Source organism: Ailuropoda melanoleuca, chromosome 1, assembly GCF_002007445.2.
Source record: "Ailuropoda melanoleuca isolate Jingjing chromosome 1, ASM200744v2, whole genome shotgun sequence".
NCBI classification, from domain to species: Eukaryota; Metazoa; Chordata; class Mammalia; order Carnivora; family Ursidae; genus Ailuropoda; species Ailuropoda melanoleuca.
Genome location: NC_048218.1, coordinates 70,326,298 through 70,344,073, shown reverse-complemented (window position 1 = coordinate 70,344,073; position 17,776 = coordinate 70,326,298). Strand labels below are relative to the sequence as shown.

Sequence of the window (17,776 nt, the reverse complement as noted above, 5' to 3'; positions counted from 1 at the left end):
GCAATAATTCGAGCCCTGAGTTGTGTGTATTCTACCACAACCTTCGGCAGACATTGGTTACAAGAGCAAGCTCTCCAAGTTAATCTAGCACGACAAATTATTAGACTTCAGACAGTTTCCTTAACCTGAGCTGCAATTACACCCATCTGGAAAACAGGGCTAATATTGGTACCTAAGCCTCACAGAGGATTATAATACATAAAAAGCAGAACTGTGCCTAACACTTAGCAAACAATATAAAAGGATAAATATCCAACAAGTACCAAAATATAGAGACCACAGCTTTTCTAGGGTAATTACAAATACCAAACTACAAATCTCCATTAAGACTTTATTATATGCTCCACAGAATCCCCACAGCAGTGCACTACAGCTATATTATTACATTCTAATTGTTGTTCACTAATAAGGGAAAAATGATTCTGGAATTGCGTCCCTCGCCTTCACCATCAATAATGTGGTTTCTCCTTCTGCCACGTATTCTAAAATGTATTCAGTTATTTTATTTTTCAGACCTTTACAAGATCACTACTCCTGGAACTTATGGATAAAAAATGAATAACAAGATAATTTAAATTTTACATAGAAAGGAAAATACTTGAGACTACTCTTATCTCCATGTTGTTTTCTTCATTCCCAATTCTTTGACCATAAAGAAAAATTAATGCGGCAGCTTCCTGAAATACATTGCTGGCTGGAAACTAAAACAGGAGTTGAGTAACAGTGGCTAGTCCTTTATTCAATAGGTAACAAGTGACTACTGCATATCAAGTACTACTGTGTGCTTGAAACAGAAGTCTCTGCCCTCATACAGCTTATATTCTAGCAGGGGAAAATAAACAAGAAAAGGTATGTAGTGTGTCAGATGGTGACATGTGCTGTTTCCTCAGCTCAAAGTAGATTTAGCTGAGTGTATAACATGGCTAAATAGACAAAGAACTTTGGTAAGCACAGTAATTCTTAGAGTTCTAACTTTGGTCAAGTTCTCCGACTTCTGACCAGGATTAGAGGTAATTGGTTTTTCCATCTGTAATGTTGAATAGATTATCAGATTTTTTTCATATTGACTAATACCCAGTGTTGTCAAGGATGCAGAGAGACACTTTCCTCTACAGCAGATGGAAGGAGGGTACTTTTCTGGAGGGCACTCTGGCAATCTTTTTGGCCCCTAAGAGAACTCTCAGTTCTCTCCTATCCTGATGGATGTTTCTCCCTGAGGCGGTGGTTCTCAGATTTTGGTTGGCATTGGAAGCACCTGGGGAGCTTGGTGAAAACACAAAGAATCAGGCCCTATGCATCTTCAATGAGCCTGGGCCTCAATAGTGAATCTTTTACAGACCAAAGTTTGTAAAGCACTGCCTTAGATCTTCACACTGCCAACCTCACCTTCTGCATCAAACCTTGACTTGGATATCACTGCCTTGATGACTGGTCTCTAAATACCAACCCATCCAGTGTCCAGGTGAAGCACTATCCTCCAACAATCCCATGAGGGCCACCTATAAACTATTAAGTCCCATCTTCCTGCATTCCTAGAAGGCAAGATATCAAGAAAATCAGAAGTACATATACATTTTTTTTTACCATAATAACCCCAATACCTGACTCATTGAATGAGCCTCAAAAATATATCCACCCATTGTGAATTAGCGTTTTTACTTCTAGGAATTCATCCTGAGGAAATAAAGAACGTATGCAAACGTTTAGCCATAAGGATAGAGCAGAGCCAGATTTATGATGGCAAGAAATTAGAATCAAACGTTCATCAATAAAGTGATTAAACTTTAAAAATGATGATGCTGTCATTAAAAGTGATGTATTCACAAACTGCAAGTGGAAACATTTCAAAACAAATGGAGGAAAAACTTAGATTTACAGACTCAAGAGACCTACTAGCCAACTTCAATGAATGGAACTATGAATTCTAATTTGAAGATTCTATTTTTAAAAAGCACATTTGATATAATTGGGACAATTTAAATACTGACTATATAGTTTTATAGTTTAAGGAAATATTGTGATTGGCTTTTTTCTTTTAGAGATACATACTCAATGATTTGTTAGTGAAATCTCAGATTTGATTCAAAATAAAATCTGGGGAAGAGAAATAAATGGGTAGGAGTGTTGGTAACACAATGTTAGCCATGAGCTACTAGCTATTGAAATTATTCTATGTTAGAAATTTTCCATAATAAAGACTTTTTAAAATCCTCCCCAAAGTGATGAACAACACTTACGGACTTAGAAATCCGTTCCCCACTTACTAAGTTCAGGAGGCATATAACAGAGCAGTATGATCCCATTGAGTATCAACAAAAATACACCCACCCAAAGTTCTAGAAAGATGTATAACAAGAAGCTAAGTTTCCCCCTCAATACTATACGACAGAATTTCCTACAATGATGGACATGTTCTACAATCTGTCCTGTTCAAAACAGTAGTCACTAGGGCACATGTGGCTGAGTTCTTAAAATGCAGCAGGGTGACAGAAGAATCCAACTCTTTTGTCTAATTTTAATTTCAATAGCCAGAGGTGGCTAGTAGAGACCATACTGGGAGCACAGGCAGATGATGGAATTATGGATGATTATCTTTTTTACTTATTGTTAAACATTTTTCTACAATGAAAAGGCATTGTTTTGCAACAGGTTATTTTCATTTAAAAAATATACTGACCATTGGTGTGGGTTCTCTTCATAGAACTGTTCTGAAAATGAACTGAAGTGGAATGAAGCAAGTCACATAGAAAAGTTTATGTGTCTGCTTTTAATTAACTTACAAGGCAAAGGCAGGTGATTCACTTCCAGGCCAGGTCTGTTCTTTCAGCCCTCCACTCCTTCTATCTCAATTCATATAAAAACACGTTCCTATTTGTTTACTAAAAGGACTGAGTGTGAATGTGTTGCCTAGATGGGGAACTTCAACAGATGTCAATCATAATGGAAAATAATTAATTAGAGCTCGCCCTCACCCCCACAAAAAAAAAAAGCCTTTGTCATTTTTAGCTAATATATGCATACAGCTCTGTGATCAGGAAGAAAATATTTAAAAGATCAAAATGGATTTCCTTTTTTTTTTTTTAAGATTTTATTTATTTATTTGACAGAGAGAGAGACAGTCAGCAAGAGAGGGAACACAGGCAGGGGGAGTGGGAGAGGAAGAAGCAGGCTCCTAGCAGAGGAGCCTGATGTGGGGCTCAATCCCAGGACTCTGGGATCACGCCCTGAGTGGAAGGCAGACACTTAACGACAGCCACCCAGGCGCCCCCAAAATGGATTTCCTGATTGAAGCAATCAGCAAATAGGATCAACTGGATCAATGTGACAGAGTTGGAAAGGAATAGAAGACCTTAAACATGACGGTTCTTAACAGGTATGTCTGCAGTTGCAGCTCACAGTAAAGTATAAGACTGAGCATAAAAGAATTATGCCAGAGGTGAGATTTTTATTGACTTATTATAATTTTTCAGCATACAAAGTATTTAATCAAGAATAATATTTACAATTCTTACATAATGTACATTTTAGAATAACTATAAAGATAATGTATTTTGCTCCATTTACAATGACAAACTACAGTAAAACTACATTCATGAATTAGATACAAATCCTCTACATACTAATAAAAAGTAAATGGAGTGTTGGTTATACATTCTTTAAAATATGCCTTTTCACAGGTAGCAAGAAATATTACATGTAATAAGTGTTTACGACTGGAATGATCCAGAAATTCCAGAAAACACAAGTAAACACATATAGAAAAGTAGCTCATCATTTCCAAAAGTTAACCTTCAGTCTTTGTGTAAAATAAGTTGTTCCAGAAATCTTTATAATGTAGCAAGCTTTCCCTGTTTAAAATTAACACCCAAGGCAGGGGGTTGTTGAGGAAAAATAAGAAAATCTAAAACATAAGACAGTGAGAAGACCAATGCAGAGAAAAAGATTATTTAATCACAACGTATTTCCCTCCCCTTATTATTTCATTTTAAGTGGATAAATTTATGTAATTGGGAAAGGATGTCTACAAAACCATGTTTATAGATGTCACGATTAGGCCAAACTGAATCTAAGCCCCTTTTAGTTACCTTTCATTTGGTAGTATCAAGAATTTGATAAGTATGGAAAATTAAAATCACCTTACCATGTTTTGCTTTCATTAATGATTGTTATTACAAAAATAGAATATTTCCTACAATTTAATATCTTCAAATCCTAATCTATTCCTTCAAGGTAATTTTATATCCAGGTTCTCCAGAATATTTGGAGTCTTTGTTATGAAAACACAAGGAAAGCTGGCAATCATTATCAGATTTTTCTCCTTTACAATGATTTCAAAACATTTCATGATACAAGTCAAGTGCCTCTGACTAGTCGTCAGACAGGGGTTCCGGTGTCAGCTACACCACCAACCAGCAAATCAATGACTCCCTCTACAAAACCAGAGGAGAAGCCCAGGATCAAAGAAGAGAAACGTTGGCCTTCTTAGATTCATATCGCAGAAGTCTTACTGTCAGAATCCAGTGAGATAGAGTAATCTCAAAGTACACTATGAGCAGAAGAGTACACAAAAGTATGTTGTTATAGTTTCACCAGGTTTTACCCACTCATTTTATTTGTGAGGAGCTCTGAATAAAAAAAGGGTAGTAACTACTAGTCAGTGCTCTTTCCACTATATCATGCAGGTGGAAGTCATTCTGGACATAATGATTCTATTAAAATACATTTTTCCTGCTCCTGTCCATGATCGAAAGTGCTATCAAACAGAAAAGTTAATATGACAACATAAGAGTGCTATGGGAATGTGTTCTTATTCAAAATGAGCAGTAAATCTAGACTTAAATACAATTTGGTTTATTGTCACCATACCTTACATGTGTAAAATTATATTTTTTTAAATACTGCATAACACATCACAAACTTAAGTTGTCCAGGCTGCGAAGGTATAATTTTTTTTTTTCAAAATGTACTCACGAAGAACCTAAGTACATATTCCAAATTAAATTATATGTTTTGGAAAGTAAACATCAAAGCTCATTAAAATCTACAGTGAAGACCAGTAAAACTTAGGTAAACACTGTAATGTACTGAATCCCTGGAAATTTCTGAATTTCTAAGGATTGTACCAAAGGTAATTTTTAAAAACCTTAGAAATCTTAAACATAAAAGTGTTGAAAGGCAATACTGCAAATAACTACTCAATTACCTTTCATCTAGTTCTAGCGGGAGACTGCATTTTATGAGCTCTTCCTAGTACTGCTACTTTTATTTTGATGTTAACCTAGCTTTTCAGTTACTGTGCTAGCGACAATAAGCTAACAGAACACTGATAAGGAATCAGAAAGTAATATAAGCAGGTCAGTTAAGGAAAGAAAACAAAGGGCAATCACACTGACTTATGAAGCCCAAAAGTATGATTAACATTGTTTACACTGTAATTTCTCATAATGCACTGAGAATCATTCACAGCATAATAAAACTCAGATTTGTTACATACTATATAAAAGCTATTATTTGACACAGCTAAATTCACCTTGGTAAAAGCCAATCTACTTTGTAACTACTTACAACTATTAATTTACTTTAAAGCCTTGCTGTATTTACTGCATCATTTCTGCCAAATTTCATCCAAATTGGGTCTCGGCATATTCAAGAAATCAAGCCACAGGAATGTATTTTTATATTGCCAGGCTCCCTATACTGTTAAAAATTTAGTTTCTCTGAAGATATTCAGAACAATCATCATCTTCAAATACATCTCTAACCATTAAATTTAAGACACTAATTGCTACCACATTACTCATGACTCAAGCCACAGGAGGTAAGAGTGTCATATGGAATTGCCTTTACAACCGGAGACCCCAGAGATAGATGATCTGAAGCACCAACGGCTGGATCCAAAAGCAAAACTGTTCAAGCTTCCTCAGATAAAGGTTAGGAGCTTTAGAAGTGAAGCCCTACGATTAACACGAATAGGCACTACAAAGGAAAAGTGAGCTTCTCTTTTTCTTTCTGTTCATTTTTAACGTATTTCCTTATTCTTGAACTTTTTGGACAACTTCAAAGCATACTCTAATAAAAAATGTTACAGACCAGACTTGTGCAAAGCCAGATGATCTTTGACTCTGAGGTGAGAAACAGGGAAGATTTAATATTCCTGTTACTGTCGCAGTTAAAATACAGGCTTTGGAAGTTAACATCTTCTTAGAAATAACTCATAAATATATTTTATCCTTATCTAATGTACATGTACAGTGATTATAACTAAATAAGCATTATATGCACACAATTTGGCCAAATATGGAAACTTTTCTGTGACATGAGTTAACTTCAGTCTAATTCCTGTTTAGACAAATCCTGATTTGACAGCAATCAACTTATAAAACTCTAGTTACTGGAGGGAGGGATTTTAGAAAATTTTATTATCTACCAAATTAAATATAATTTTTCTAACTTACTTGGTAACGCAAATTTTAAAAACTCATATTTAGAAACTTAGTATCAATGTCACTTAGACGTAACTTATAAAAGAAGATTAAACTTAATTGTTGACAATATTAGAAACCGTAAGGCAAATTACTTAATTATTTTGTACTCCTGACAAGATATGTCAATCAAAGATGGAATCAGACAAATTTAGAGCATTTAAGTGTAAGTTAGTAGATCCATGTTTTGGAATTCAAGGATCAGTGTTTCATATAACCAACTACTAAAGATCTATAGATGGTAAAATTAAAAATACTATACATACTGTGTACAAAGTACACAGGACAGATATTGAAAAAACTAAAAAGCAATTTATCATTACATATTTTAGTATACACTAAGAAAAACATGAGTTTTTCTTTTACAGAAATTTTTCTTTCACTCAGTGTAACAGCAAAATTATCTTGAAAAGGAGAAATTTCAAATATAAAAATACTCTACATTATTTTATAAATCAACTTATTCTTTGAAAGTTACAACTGATAAAAGCATAATTTTTCAACATTCAAGTAACCTTTGAAACACAGTTTTATTACATCAATAAATTCGTCAAGGTTTTAGGAAACCAAACCAACAATGAAGGACTACAACTTCTATAAGTAAGGATTCTTTTGGTTATTTAAAAAAAAAATTGTTAAGGGCTTCTTTTTGCTTCATAAAATGGAATAAATCTAAAAGACGGAGTTATGTCTACTTGTACAGCCATTACATGTATGTTAAAGTACAGGACAATAACCAGACATCTCAGAAGTATCACTACATTTATGAGCAAATGGAGGAAACATATTCTCTAGCTCTGAGAATTAAATTACATATTGTGTGTATGATAGCTAGGATACCAGAAGACAAAACAAAACAGAACAAATTTTGGACCACCAAAAATCATTAGGGAAGCTAAAGAAAAGACATATTCTTCAGGCAGGCAGGACAGCTGGCTCTCACTTTGATGCAGACATGCTTGACTGAATGATCCTGGGCATGATGCATAGAAAAAAAAAAAATCAATGCTACCACCCACTGGCAAAAAGAGATTTTGTCTAAACTCTTAGCATATTATAACCTAGAGATGGCCTAAGTCTAGATTTAACTTTATCTATTAAAAAAATACCCTTTAAACAGACTTTTTTTTTTTAATAAAAGGGGTCCTAAAGTAGGTTCCTCTCCCAACTAACTAGAGCTCTATGTTTTTAATTTATAAAAATTATCAATGAATGGGTACCTTTTTTCCAAACCACTCAATACCTACTAAAATTAAGTAGAATTAAAGCAGTAAAAATTTGTGAGATTTCAGATGCACACATTAGGGCATCATTCAATTTAATATTTTCCCCTTCTTAAAAAAACTCAGAATTTCTGTGAATCTTGCTGGAAACGATTTAGTTTCTCTGGATTATTGGATGCCATTTGGGAAAAATCACGAAAAATATCCTGGTAGGTTTCATCACCTGCACGAAAGTAAAATAAAGACACTTTTAAAAAAGTATACAATGAAAGTATTAATAAACAACATTCATTTTTATGGCTAGTAACTATATTATAATTAATCATATTCAAATTTTGCTCAGATGAGCATTTTTGAAAGAAAAAAGACTAACATATAGAAATGCTGGAAAAGCATATAGTGAAAGAAAAAAAAGCTATACCTGAAAAAAGCACCTCAGATGCAGCCACAGAGGAAAGCTCAGAGTTAGAAAAGAGCAAAGATGCAAGTGTTTTAAAGCAATGTAAAGAAATACATTTATTTACACAGAAATAAAAGTCATTCTAAATGAGGTATAGTAAACAAGGCATTCTTTAAATAAATATTTCCCTTGATCAATTCCAAAAGAAAAGACCAACAACAAATACTAATGCTTCTGATGGATGCAAGTTATTAATAAGACAAACCAATAATCACGTGGGAAAAAAGCCTGTTTTAATATTATCTTGTAGTTAAAAGGCATTTTAATTTAAATAGCATGTGAAAAAGAAATTCTTTACTCAAACTTTGATGCTTAATTAAAATTAACGCACCTAACCCACTGCTTACTGAGGTTATAGAATAATAAAGCCTAGAAAATGACTGTATACAGTCAGGATCGTATTTAGTCAGAAGTTTTTCATTTACTGTGGGTCATATGAGCAAAAGTGCTATGACAAAAAGGGAACAGATACCAAAGATGTCTGTATTAAAGTAATACACATATGTACATACATATAAATATGCTTGTAGAGAAGGAGATTACAGATATTTATACTATAGCAGACTGAATACTGTTTTTCTTGCCATGAGAAACTAAATATATGAATACATAAAGATTAATTCCTCAGATAAAGGATTTGTATAAAGTAAAATCTTATTTTCAAGATGCATCTTTCATCATGAATACTTCCTGTTAAACATTAGCTTTACACAGAAGCTTAGCATAGCTGTTTCCAAAATCTAAGCCATCAAATACTGTTTTAAATGAGTACTGCTACAACAAGGTTTTATAATTATTTCCCATAAGATATCTTGCATCCATCTTATTACAAACTCATTGCTATAGCTATTAATAGTGCAGTAAGTTTTGTCAGCTTTTAATAAGCGAGATTTTTGAGGCAATAGGTGTCATACCAAAAGCTAGAGAATCGGAAAAAAGTTGGGGGAGGGGGATAAAGATCTAGTAAAAAGGTCTAACAGCATAACCCAAGATTTTCAATAAAAATTTTTTAATACTTTCAATATTTAGTCACTTTTAGTATTTAGTCTATGTAAAAAGCAAGTTATTAAAATCTCTATATAGTTTTCATTTAGTCCTGGAAATTTTCTCATGACCTGAATCAATCAGTCTACTTTAAAAAGGAAAAATACAGTAAGAAGAAAATCTTAATAGGTTGGCTAAGAGTAGCATCTAACTCATATTATGTTATTAAAACAATAAAAATAAAATTTGATATACCGGAACAACTGTTAGGACAATCCAATTACACCCATGATTTCTTAAAAGTTAAACTCTCACATTAAAAGACAAGCTACAAGTCTATTCCCATTTTTAGCCATTCTAAAAGATATAAAATAAACTGAGGAGAGACCAACATTAAACATCAATTAACAAACCATACAAAATATTTAAAAATTCTTATTCTTAGATGTTGAATTAAAATATTTAAAATATTTATTGTAAACATTATAAATATTTTTAAAATACTATTTAAACTTGAGAGTCTGGAATTTTACTTTCCAAGGAAGTGTAAAGTGCAGATTATAATACAAAAATAACACACTGATTTTACCATTCAACACCAGAAGTAACTTAAAAGGCACACATTATACATTCAAGAAGAAATAGGAAGAAGAATCTAGCAGACGCTAATGCTAAATAGTTTACAGATAGCACCAGATGAGCATTCTTCAGTATTACAACAGTACAATGGCAACATATGGCTTCTACTATTAGCAATGCATATTCTGTATAACAAACTGTGGGGTTTTTCTCTTTTTGTGGTTTTCCAGCTTTTGTTCTGAAATCATCTAGTACCTATTACACAAGTACATTTTAGTAGAACCATTGTACCATGCAAAACAAATGATAAGATCTTTTATTCACTAATTAAATGCTTCCTTGAAGGAAAGTGTTGGTGCTACACTAATCATTGGTTTCACGAATACATTTTAAGAGTGAATACAATACAAAAGGAAGTCTCACCTTCACACACACACAAAACTTCCTGTTAACGTTCAGTTTCTAACAAAACAATTAATGGACTATCAATAAAATACCTTTCTTAGGCCTCAAACTGTATTATCAAAAACCAAACATTACAATAACAATAGTGACTAAGATATTTAATATAGTTAACATAAATTGAACTTCAATGTGATTCTTTAAAATTTAAGTATAATTTTAATCATTTAGAATTTTTCCCAAGGCAAATATAACTTGTCTACACTAGAATACATAAACAATAACCCAGATTATGCTGCCCTGGAAAGTTCATAGAAGTACATTTAACAGTTTATTACAAATGGTAAGCAACTAATCACGGAATATTTGTAATGCTGAGTTGTAGCCTTTAAATTACGTAATCACATTCTATTTCTCTCCCAATAGTTAACTTTTCTATGTGCTCAGACAGTTCTGTACTTTTACAATGTGGACTGCTGTATGTCCACTGATAGTTTAAAATAGTTTTTGATTTTTGGTATTCAGAATATCCATTGCAACAACAATTATGATGATCCAAGGTTTTGTTGATTCTGCTCTTGAAATGCACTCCCCTCAAAGAGATGGCAGCATGTGAGACACCCCCCCCACCCCCGCCGTGACCAAGTATATGATCCCACCCTTTCTGGGTTGATTACAGCTTCCTTTTGAAAACTGATCAGTGATCAACCTTTGCTCGCAACACATTCACATAACCGGTGGTTCACTAATGCAATAATTTTCAACTGGCTGAGAAACTCTGCCAAAAATCAAGAGGAGTCATAGAGCCAGAGACTGTGGGAACCACCAAAGTGGTTTCCAGCAATTGAGAGCAGGGTGTGATATTTCACTCCCTCACCCAGTCCTCTTAAGAGTTGTAGGAACTGATAAAGAGGGATACATCTTCCCTTCAGGAAATGTGTGCTCTTATAGTGCCTTGCAAAAAACAGGGAGTTTCAGGTTCTTAGGGTTGTAGATAGAAGGTTCAGAAGTGGGGTTTCTCAGAAAGAAGTCCATGATTCCCAAAGATTATATCTGAGACTTTTAAATGATAGGGCTCTTCATGATCAAAATACTGAAAATACCTGCATTTTAAAATTACCCACAATTCGGAGGTATTGCTAGGCAACAAAAAAAGGATCTAGATAAAACAATTAACCAAAATTAATGAGAGAAAAAGAACAGTGACAAGTGGAGGAAAGAAAGACCTACTGCCTGAGCAAACATTTCTGCTCCCCGAAGACTCAAGAAGGAAAGGAAAAGTAGCCAGAGAGCAACTGCTGTGCCATTTCACCAGGTCACCTGTATAAGTACATAAAATTGTTCTGCTTTACATATGAGACCCCCCCAAAAGCGTTACAAATCTAACTATTATCAAGATTATCCTCTCATTTTATTCTGATACACCATTTCCAGAATTCTGATCTATTTTTAACCTCTAAACTTAGATTTGAGAGTGATAGAAAAAAATATTTGTTTTTTTTTTTAAGTGAGGCTTTTCTTGTTCAAATTTTCAGCGAAATAAACTGGAAAACTTCATTTTTCTATTGAGGAAAGGAAGGTGTATACTCACAAACTTCTACATAAAACAACAGTAAAAGAGACATTTGAGCACCCCTAAAGGGTGGCAGCAGAAGCCCAAGCAATTTGGGTGGAACTAGAAGTTGCAAGAACATGGAGCCAGTCCTTTCAAGCTTCCCAACTCCAAAGGAAAGTTGGCCACTGACCTTATGACTAATCAGTTGGGTGTAACTTCATAAGCAAATAGCTCAAGGAAAGAACAGCTAACCAAACATTTAAGTTTAAAATTTCAGGAATAAGAATTATTTAACTTAAAATCTTTAAGTTCACTCTTACCTCACAAATATCAGGTCATATCCTTCAAATAATTTTTACTTTTAAAGTGCTTAAACTACAAAGGCCTCAAAAATGGCCTAGTAATACTCTCACTTAAGTATATCTGTTACAAAATTATAACTTATTTAAAATCTAACATTCAAGTTTAAAACAAATGGGTGAAATTCAGAATTAACGCTGACACTTCACCCTTAATCAGCACTCTTACATCTTGGTATACCATGAGTCAGTAATACTGTTTGATCCATAGGATTAAAGTGGGACACCCCAGATTAGAAGTTATCTAGCTGAAGTGCCTCTCTTCTCAAAGCTCTTACTTGTTCCCTATTAAACTAGACCAACAATAAGTAGTAAATACACTCCTGAGAAAAGAATGGCCCCATATTTATATTAATTATATATTAATCCAGTTAAAATAAAAGTTATGGCTGAAGCTAGCATAAATACCGAAATTTCAAAACATATTTAAACAGAATAGATGATATTACCAAGCCACTTCAAAAACAATACATTAATACTCATTTTAAAAAACCAAATATACTTATTGAAACTAATATTCTCAATTATTTTGGTCATGAATTTCTGAAAATTTTTACTAATACGTATATGAATTTAAAACACAGTAGTAATTCATATACTCAAATTCATGAAACTGGAGACCCAATTATTATTCTTCTCTTTGTGAAGAATGTCTAATTAGGATGTGTTCATCAAAGAAAGGAATCTGATTAGCAACATTTCTTCCTTTCTCTGACATCTTGACTCAAAGGTGAAAATTACTCAAAATGAGACGTGAGCTGATCCTGAGTTGAGGTTTCTCTAACAAGTCTACTCTGCCATCAGGTTCATGAAATACTGTTCTAAATACTTACATTTATCCAACAGATACTGTATGATTACTGGGGGCAAAAAAGTGAGACCTTTTCTCTATACCTTTTAAACTAACTCCACTCCCATTATGGACTTCTTAAACTACTAGTAAATTTTATTTTTAAACCTACAACTTATTTTTAGATCAGAGTACAGAACTCTTCATTCAGTAACCTTTTTCTAGGTATTTTCCATACTGATTTTTTATATGCCAAACACATGGTGATTTGTTTTTTTCCCTGAACACAATTTATAGAAATTCCCTGAATAACAAAAAGAAAACAACTCTCTTATATTCACTTGACAGCTAAAGAGAATTCCAAAATGAAAATGACTATTGTGCTGCTGTAAGGGTATAAAGATAGGTTATCATTCCATTCGCATCACTGGAATGTATATGGAAGACATCTGTACAGCAGATAAAGAGGTCAGCAGCCAAAGTTGAACACAGCAAGTAAATGTGTACTGTAGTAGGAATAGTTATGGAGTTTTAAAGGCTCGGGAATTAACCACTCCCAAGAATTGAGTAGGTACAATACATAACAACTCACAATTTACAAGTAAGTTATAAAATCTCTAGAGTATTAAGTCAGTTCGCTAAAGAACTATGAATCTTCCAGTTGTAAACTAATAAATTCCTGAATGCATTTCTTATACTGCATCTCAGTATGGTTATTAGTAGAATATTGACCTGGCTGTCCATAAAGTCCTTCTGATTCCCGCATCTCTTCATTCATTCTTGCTAAACGTAACCTAAAATTAAAGGAAAGGATTTTTAGATGAAGTTATGTAGTATAAATATTAACTAGTGAATTATATAAACAAGTAAAAACATACATTGATACAATTTTTTTCTTTTCCCAGTATTTGCCACTAAAATAGATGGAGCTTTAGTTTTAAGTTTTCTTTATACAATCCTCATGAGAGAAGACAATAAAAGATTTATTTTTTTTCTCTTTAAAGATTTTATTTTTAAGTAAATCTCTATGCCCAACATGGGGCTCAAGCTCACAACCCCAAGATCAAGAGTTGCATGCTCTACTGACTGAGCCAGCCAGGAGCCCTGACAATAAAGGATTTCTAACAAGTCCATTGCAGCTCTGTTTAAGCAGGACCCTTGCAGCATGTCCAATAGCTTACTTCCTCCAGACTCCAGAGACTACCTAGCTTTGACAGCAAACTGCCACACTTTAACTGCCAACTGCTGAAAGAACTGCTTCTACAGTATGGAATGGCATATTGTACCATATAAGTTCATTCTGGTTCACCCTGAGGTGAGGTAGTTCCAGACGTGGATATCACATGTGTTAGTCTGAACAGTGGAGATACATTCTGATGTATTAAATGACCACAGGTTACCAAGATTTCCCCAAGGTTACCATTTCGTTATACATGGTTTTTTGGGCTATTTATCCTGGCAGCAGGAAGACACATAGCATTGGATTAAAAAGACAAGAATTTCCTCCCATTTTCTTACTAACTTTAAGCAACATTTTGAAAGAGGCAAATGTTGCCCTTGGTGCACCTCTCCCACTTTGTACTATTTGTGCTATTTGCCTGTGCTTTCAGCCACCAAATACTCACTGCCCAATGAGAACTCCATCACCCTCTACTGACATGCACTCTCGGGCACCTGCAGCATCTGACATGAGCTTTCCCTCTTTTCAGAATACCACCATTCCATTTCCTTCCATCTCTTCACAACCACTGCGTGAGTTAATAGTGCCTTAAGTCAGTCCTCTTTGATATTTGAACTTTTCAGAGGACACTTATTTTCAAAAATTAATGAGTGAAACTGAAGTCCTCAAAGTAAAGTGAGAAAATTTAGACAATTAGGGAACAGATATTTTTGAGGAAAAGGAGGCATTATTTTTTTAAAGATTTATTTATTTATTAGAGAAAGAGAGCGAGCATGAGGAGGGGGAGGCAGAGGGAGAGAGAAACTTTATCAGACTCTCCACTGAGCTCAGAGCCCAATGTGGGGCCTGAGATCATGACCTGGCCAAAACCAGGAGTCAGACACTTAACTGACTATGCCACCCAAGGGCCCCAAAAGGGGCCATTAATATAAGAATTTATTTCTCTATTCTATCCCTATCTTTTCTTTAATAACTTAACTTTATCCAATGGTGAAACTATAATGATTTAAAAGTTCTAAATTTTCCTACAATAGCCTTCAAAATTGTAATAACCTCTCCAGTGGGGAAAGGACATTGAGTGCAGAGAAAGCGTGTTTTACTGTGTGTCTTAATTCGGCAGGGGCCAGGGAGGAGGGATATATGACAACTCAAGAATTCTCAGCGGCAGCTCAGTTGTTTAAGGCAGTTAAGGCAGTTTCTCTTTGTAAGTGACTGAGATTCAGTAGTGTGAATGGAACTACCTCTACCCATGTAACAGGGGATTGACAATTCTGGCCTTCTCTCAACCCAGAATAGAATGAGTAAGTGACTTCATACAACGTACTTCCTACATAACAATAAGGTGTAGGTGACAATCACATTTCTAGGTTCCAGTGTAAACAAACAATTTTGATCTAAGATGAAAATCAAATTAAGATCTCAAAGCTCTTTAACAGATCATATTCAATCATATTCACACATTAAAAAACTATTTTTATCTTACAATAGAATATTCATGTGAATAATTCCTTAAAAAAATAAGCACAAACAGATCCTGAGTATCACTGCCCAAAGGCAACGCAACTGCAAAAGTGACTAACATCAATGCAGCTGTCCCCACCTACTTATAATCCTCTAACTCTTAAGGAAGAATAAATGTAGATTCTTGAGTAGAATAACGGCCTGTTACTGTACCAGTCCAACCCCTGCCCTGGTACTGTAGTGAGAATTAAAGAATCCATCTTAGAGAAGCCATTGGTTTTGTGTTCTTACCAATCAGGCAGTATAAAAGAAGTGGCTAAGAACATGGGTTTTAGAGCCAAAATTCTTAGTTTCAAATCCCCATTCCACCAGTCACCAGTTTCTCAAGTTATCTGTGGCACAGCTTCCTTATAAAATGAGGCTAATAACAATAATATCTTCCTCATAGGGTTGTTGTGAGAACCAAATACGTTCATGTGTGTAAAGTGCTTAATCTGTAAAATGTGTCTAGAGAGGTTCATGGCACAATAAACAATCAATCAAGTTTATAGTTCATACCAATGCATGAAACTATGTTAAAAACCTGTACAAGTAATAAATTGTATGAGAAATAATCAAGTAAAAAAAAAAAAACTTACAAGGTCACGATATCAGCATTGGCTGCTTCCACAGCGATAGTCAAAGGGTCTTTCCCTTCTTCATCAGTGGCATGTTGATTGGCACCTCGTTTTAGAAATAAACATACCTGCCTGTTTAAGGAAACAGCATTTTTGAGACATTGCCAATAAGGGAAAAAAAAATATTCACCTTAAAAAAATAAAAAGCACTATCTAAAGAAATAACATTTTCATTAGGAAATTCTTGACTCATTCTACAGCTATTTACTGAACACTGGCTGTAATATAAATATTTACCATAATCAGCATTTTACAAATCTCAAGATTCCATATAACTTGGTGCTATGTAGCAAGGTGGGATGCATAAATTATGGTCCCTACCCTCAAACAGTATCAGAAAAAGATGTACACATATATGCATAAACTTAAAACAGAAATCACTCAAGGTCATTATTTGGGAAAGATGGAATCTGAGGCAATGTTAACATCATATCAACAATAATTCAACAGCAAAGAGTGGAAGGTAATCCTCCCACTGGACTCCACAAATATTCATAACTTGAAGAAACTGACAAAAATGAAAAAATATGATAGAATGAGTAAATGGAGTCTATGAAGTAAAACAGGAAGAGTGGTTAAGAAGAAAATACAAAAAATGAATTAAATACGAACATTTTTAAGTTATACAAAAGTTTTTATGATGAAGTTATTGAACTCCATCTCTTTGCTGACAAAAGTAAGCTTTGATAAAAATAAAAAATGTTTTAAAAAAATATAAGATGCTTTAAATAAACTTAAAAAAGAACAGTGTCTTGCTTGTTGGGGTAATAAGAATTGGATATCCTGAGATATTTTATTTAAAAACAATCATCTTTGACACAGACTTTTCATTTAAGGTCAACATTCTGACTTCATTTGTACCTGCTACTAGAAAATCCATTTTTATGGCTTTATTGTTCTGTGAGTCTAAATATTGCTTCAGACACCTCAACAGCAATAGCACAGACTAAGAATTTACTTTTTTTTTTTAATGTTTTTTTATTATATTATGTTAGTCACCATACAGTACATCCCTGGTTTCTAATGTAAAGTTCGGTGATTCATTACTTGCTTATAACAAACACCCAGTGCACCATGCAATACGTGCCCTCCTTACTACCCATCACCAGTCTATCCCATTCCCCCACCCCCCCTTCCCTCTGAAGTCTTCAGTTTGTTTCTCAGAGTCCATAGTCCCTCATGCTTCATTCCCCCTTCTGATTACCCCCCCTTTAAAAATAGACTTTAGCTATCCTGTGGGAAAACTCAAATGTTCAAAACTACAAAACTCTCCCCAAATGTGTGTGCAACACACATAATGTACGTGGACATCATAAATACAAACACAGACTTAGTCATCTGACAAAAGCACCATAATTTCAGTACAGTTTTAAATACTAAAACTGATCTATATAAATGGCACGTAAAGTTCAAAACAGGCTTTGCAACTTTCTTATCTGAAAAGTAACAGTAGCTTTTTTCTGCACGAGATTTTTAAAATTTCAAATTCCATCATGACAATAAAAGTCATAGGAAAGTATCATTTTATAAACTCTTCCCAATGGCCTTCACCTGAGAAAAAGCAAAACATCATTTCAAAATAATTTTTCAAATAAAATCTACTTAAATATGAAAGCATGACAGT

At 34.0% G+C, this 17,776-nt stretch overlaps 1 protein-coding gene across 9 annotated transcripts in view; it reads right to left on the bottom strand.

Annotated features, from left to right (window-relative positions):
* Positions 1-3,425: 3,425 nt before the first annotated feature.
* The window catches only part of ACAP2 (ArfGAP with coiled-coil, ankyrin repeat and PH domains 2), a 139,010-nt gene continuing 124,659 nt past the window's right edge, over positions 3,426-17,776 (bottom strand). For 6 of the 9 annotated variants that reach the window (XM_034660760.1, XM_034660748.1, XM_034660734.1 and 3 more), the window contains 3 exons: positions 16,114-16,224; positions 13,567-13,628; positions 3,426-7,455 (listed from right to left, as the gene is read on the bottom strand). In XM_034660760.1, coding sequence (XP_034516651.1) covers positions 7,292-7,455; positions 13,567-13,628; positions 16,114-16,224 — 337 coding nt within the window. In that variant the 3' untranslated portion in view covers positions 3,426-7,291. Of the gene's footprint in view, positions 7,456-7,759; positions 7,929-13,566; positions 13,629-16,113; positions 16,225-17,776 lie in introns of those variants that run through there. The other 3 variants (XM_034660755.1, XM_034660771.1, XM_034660766.1) reach the window with 1 other exon arrangement.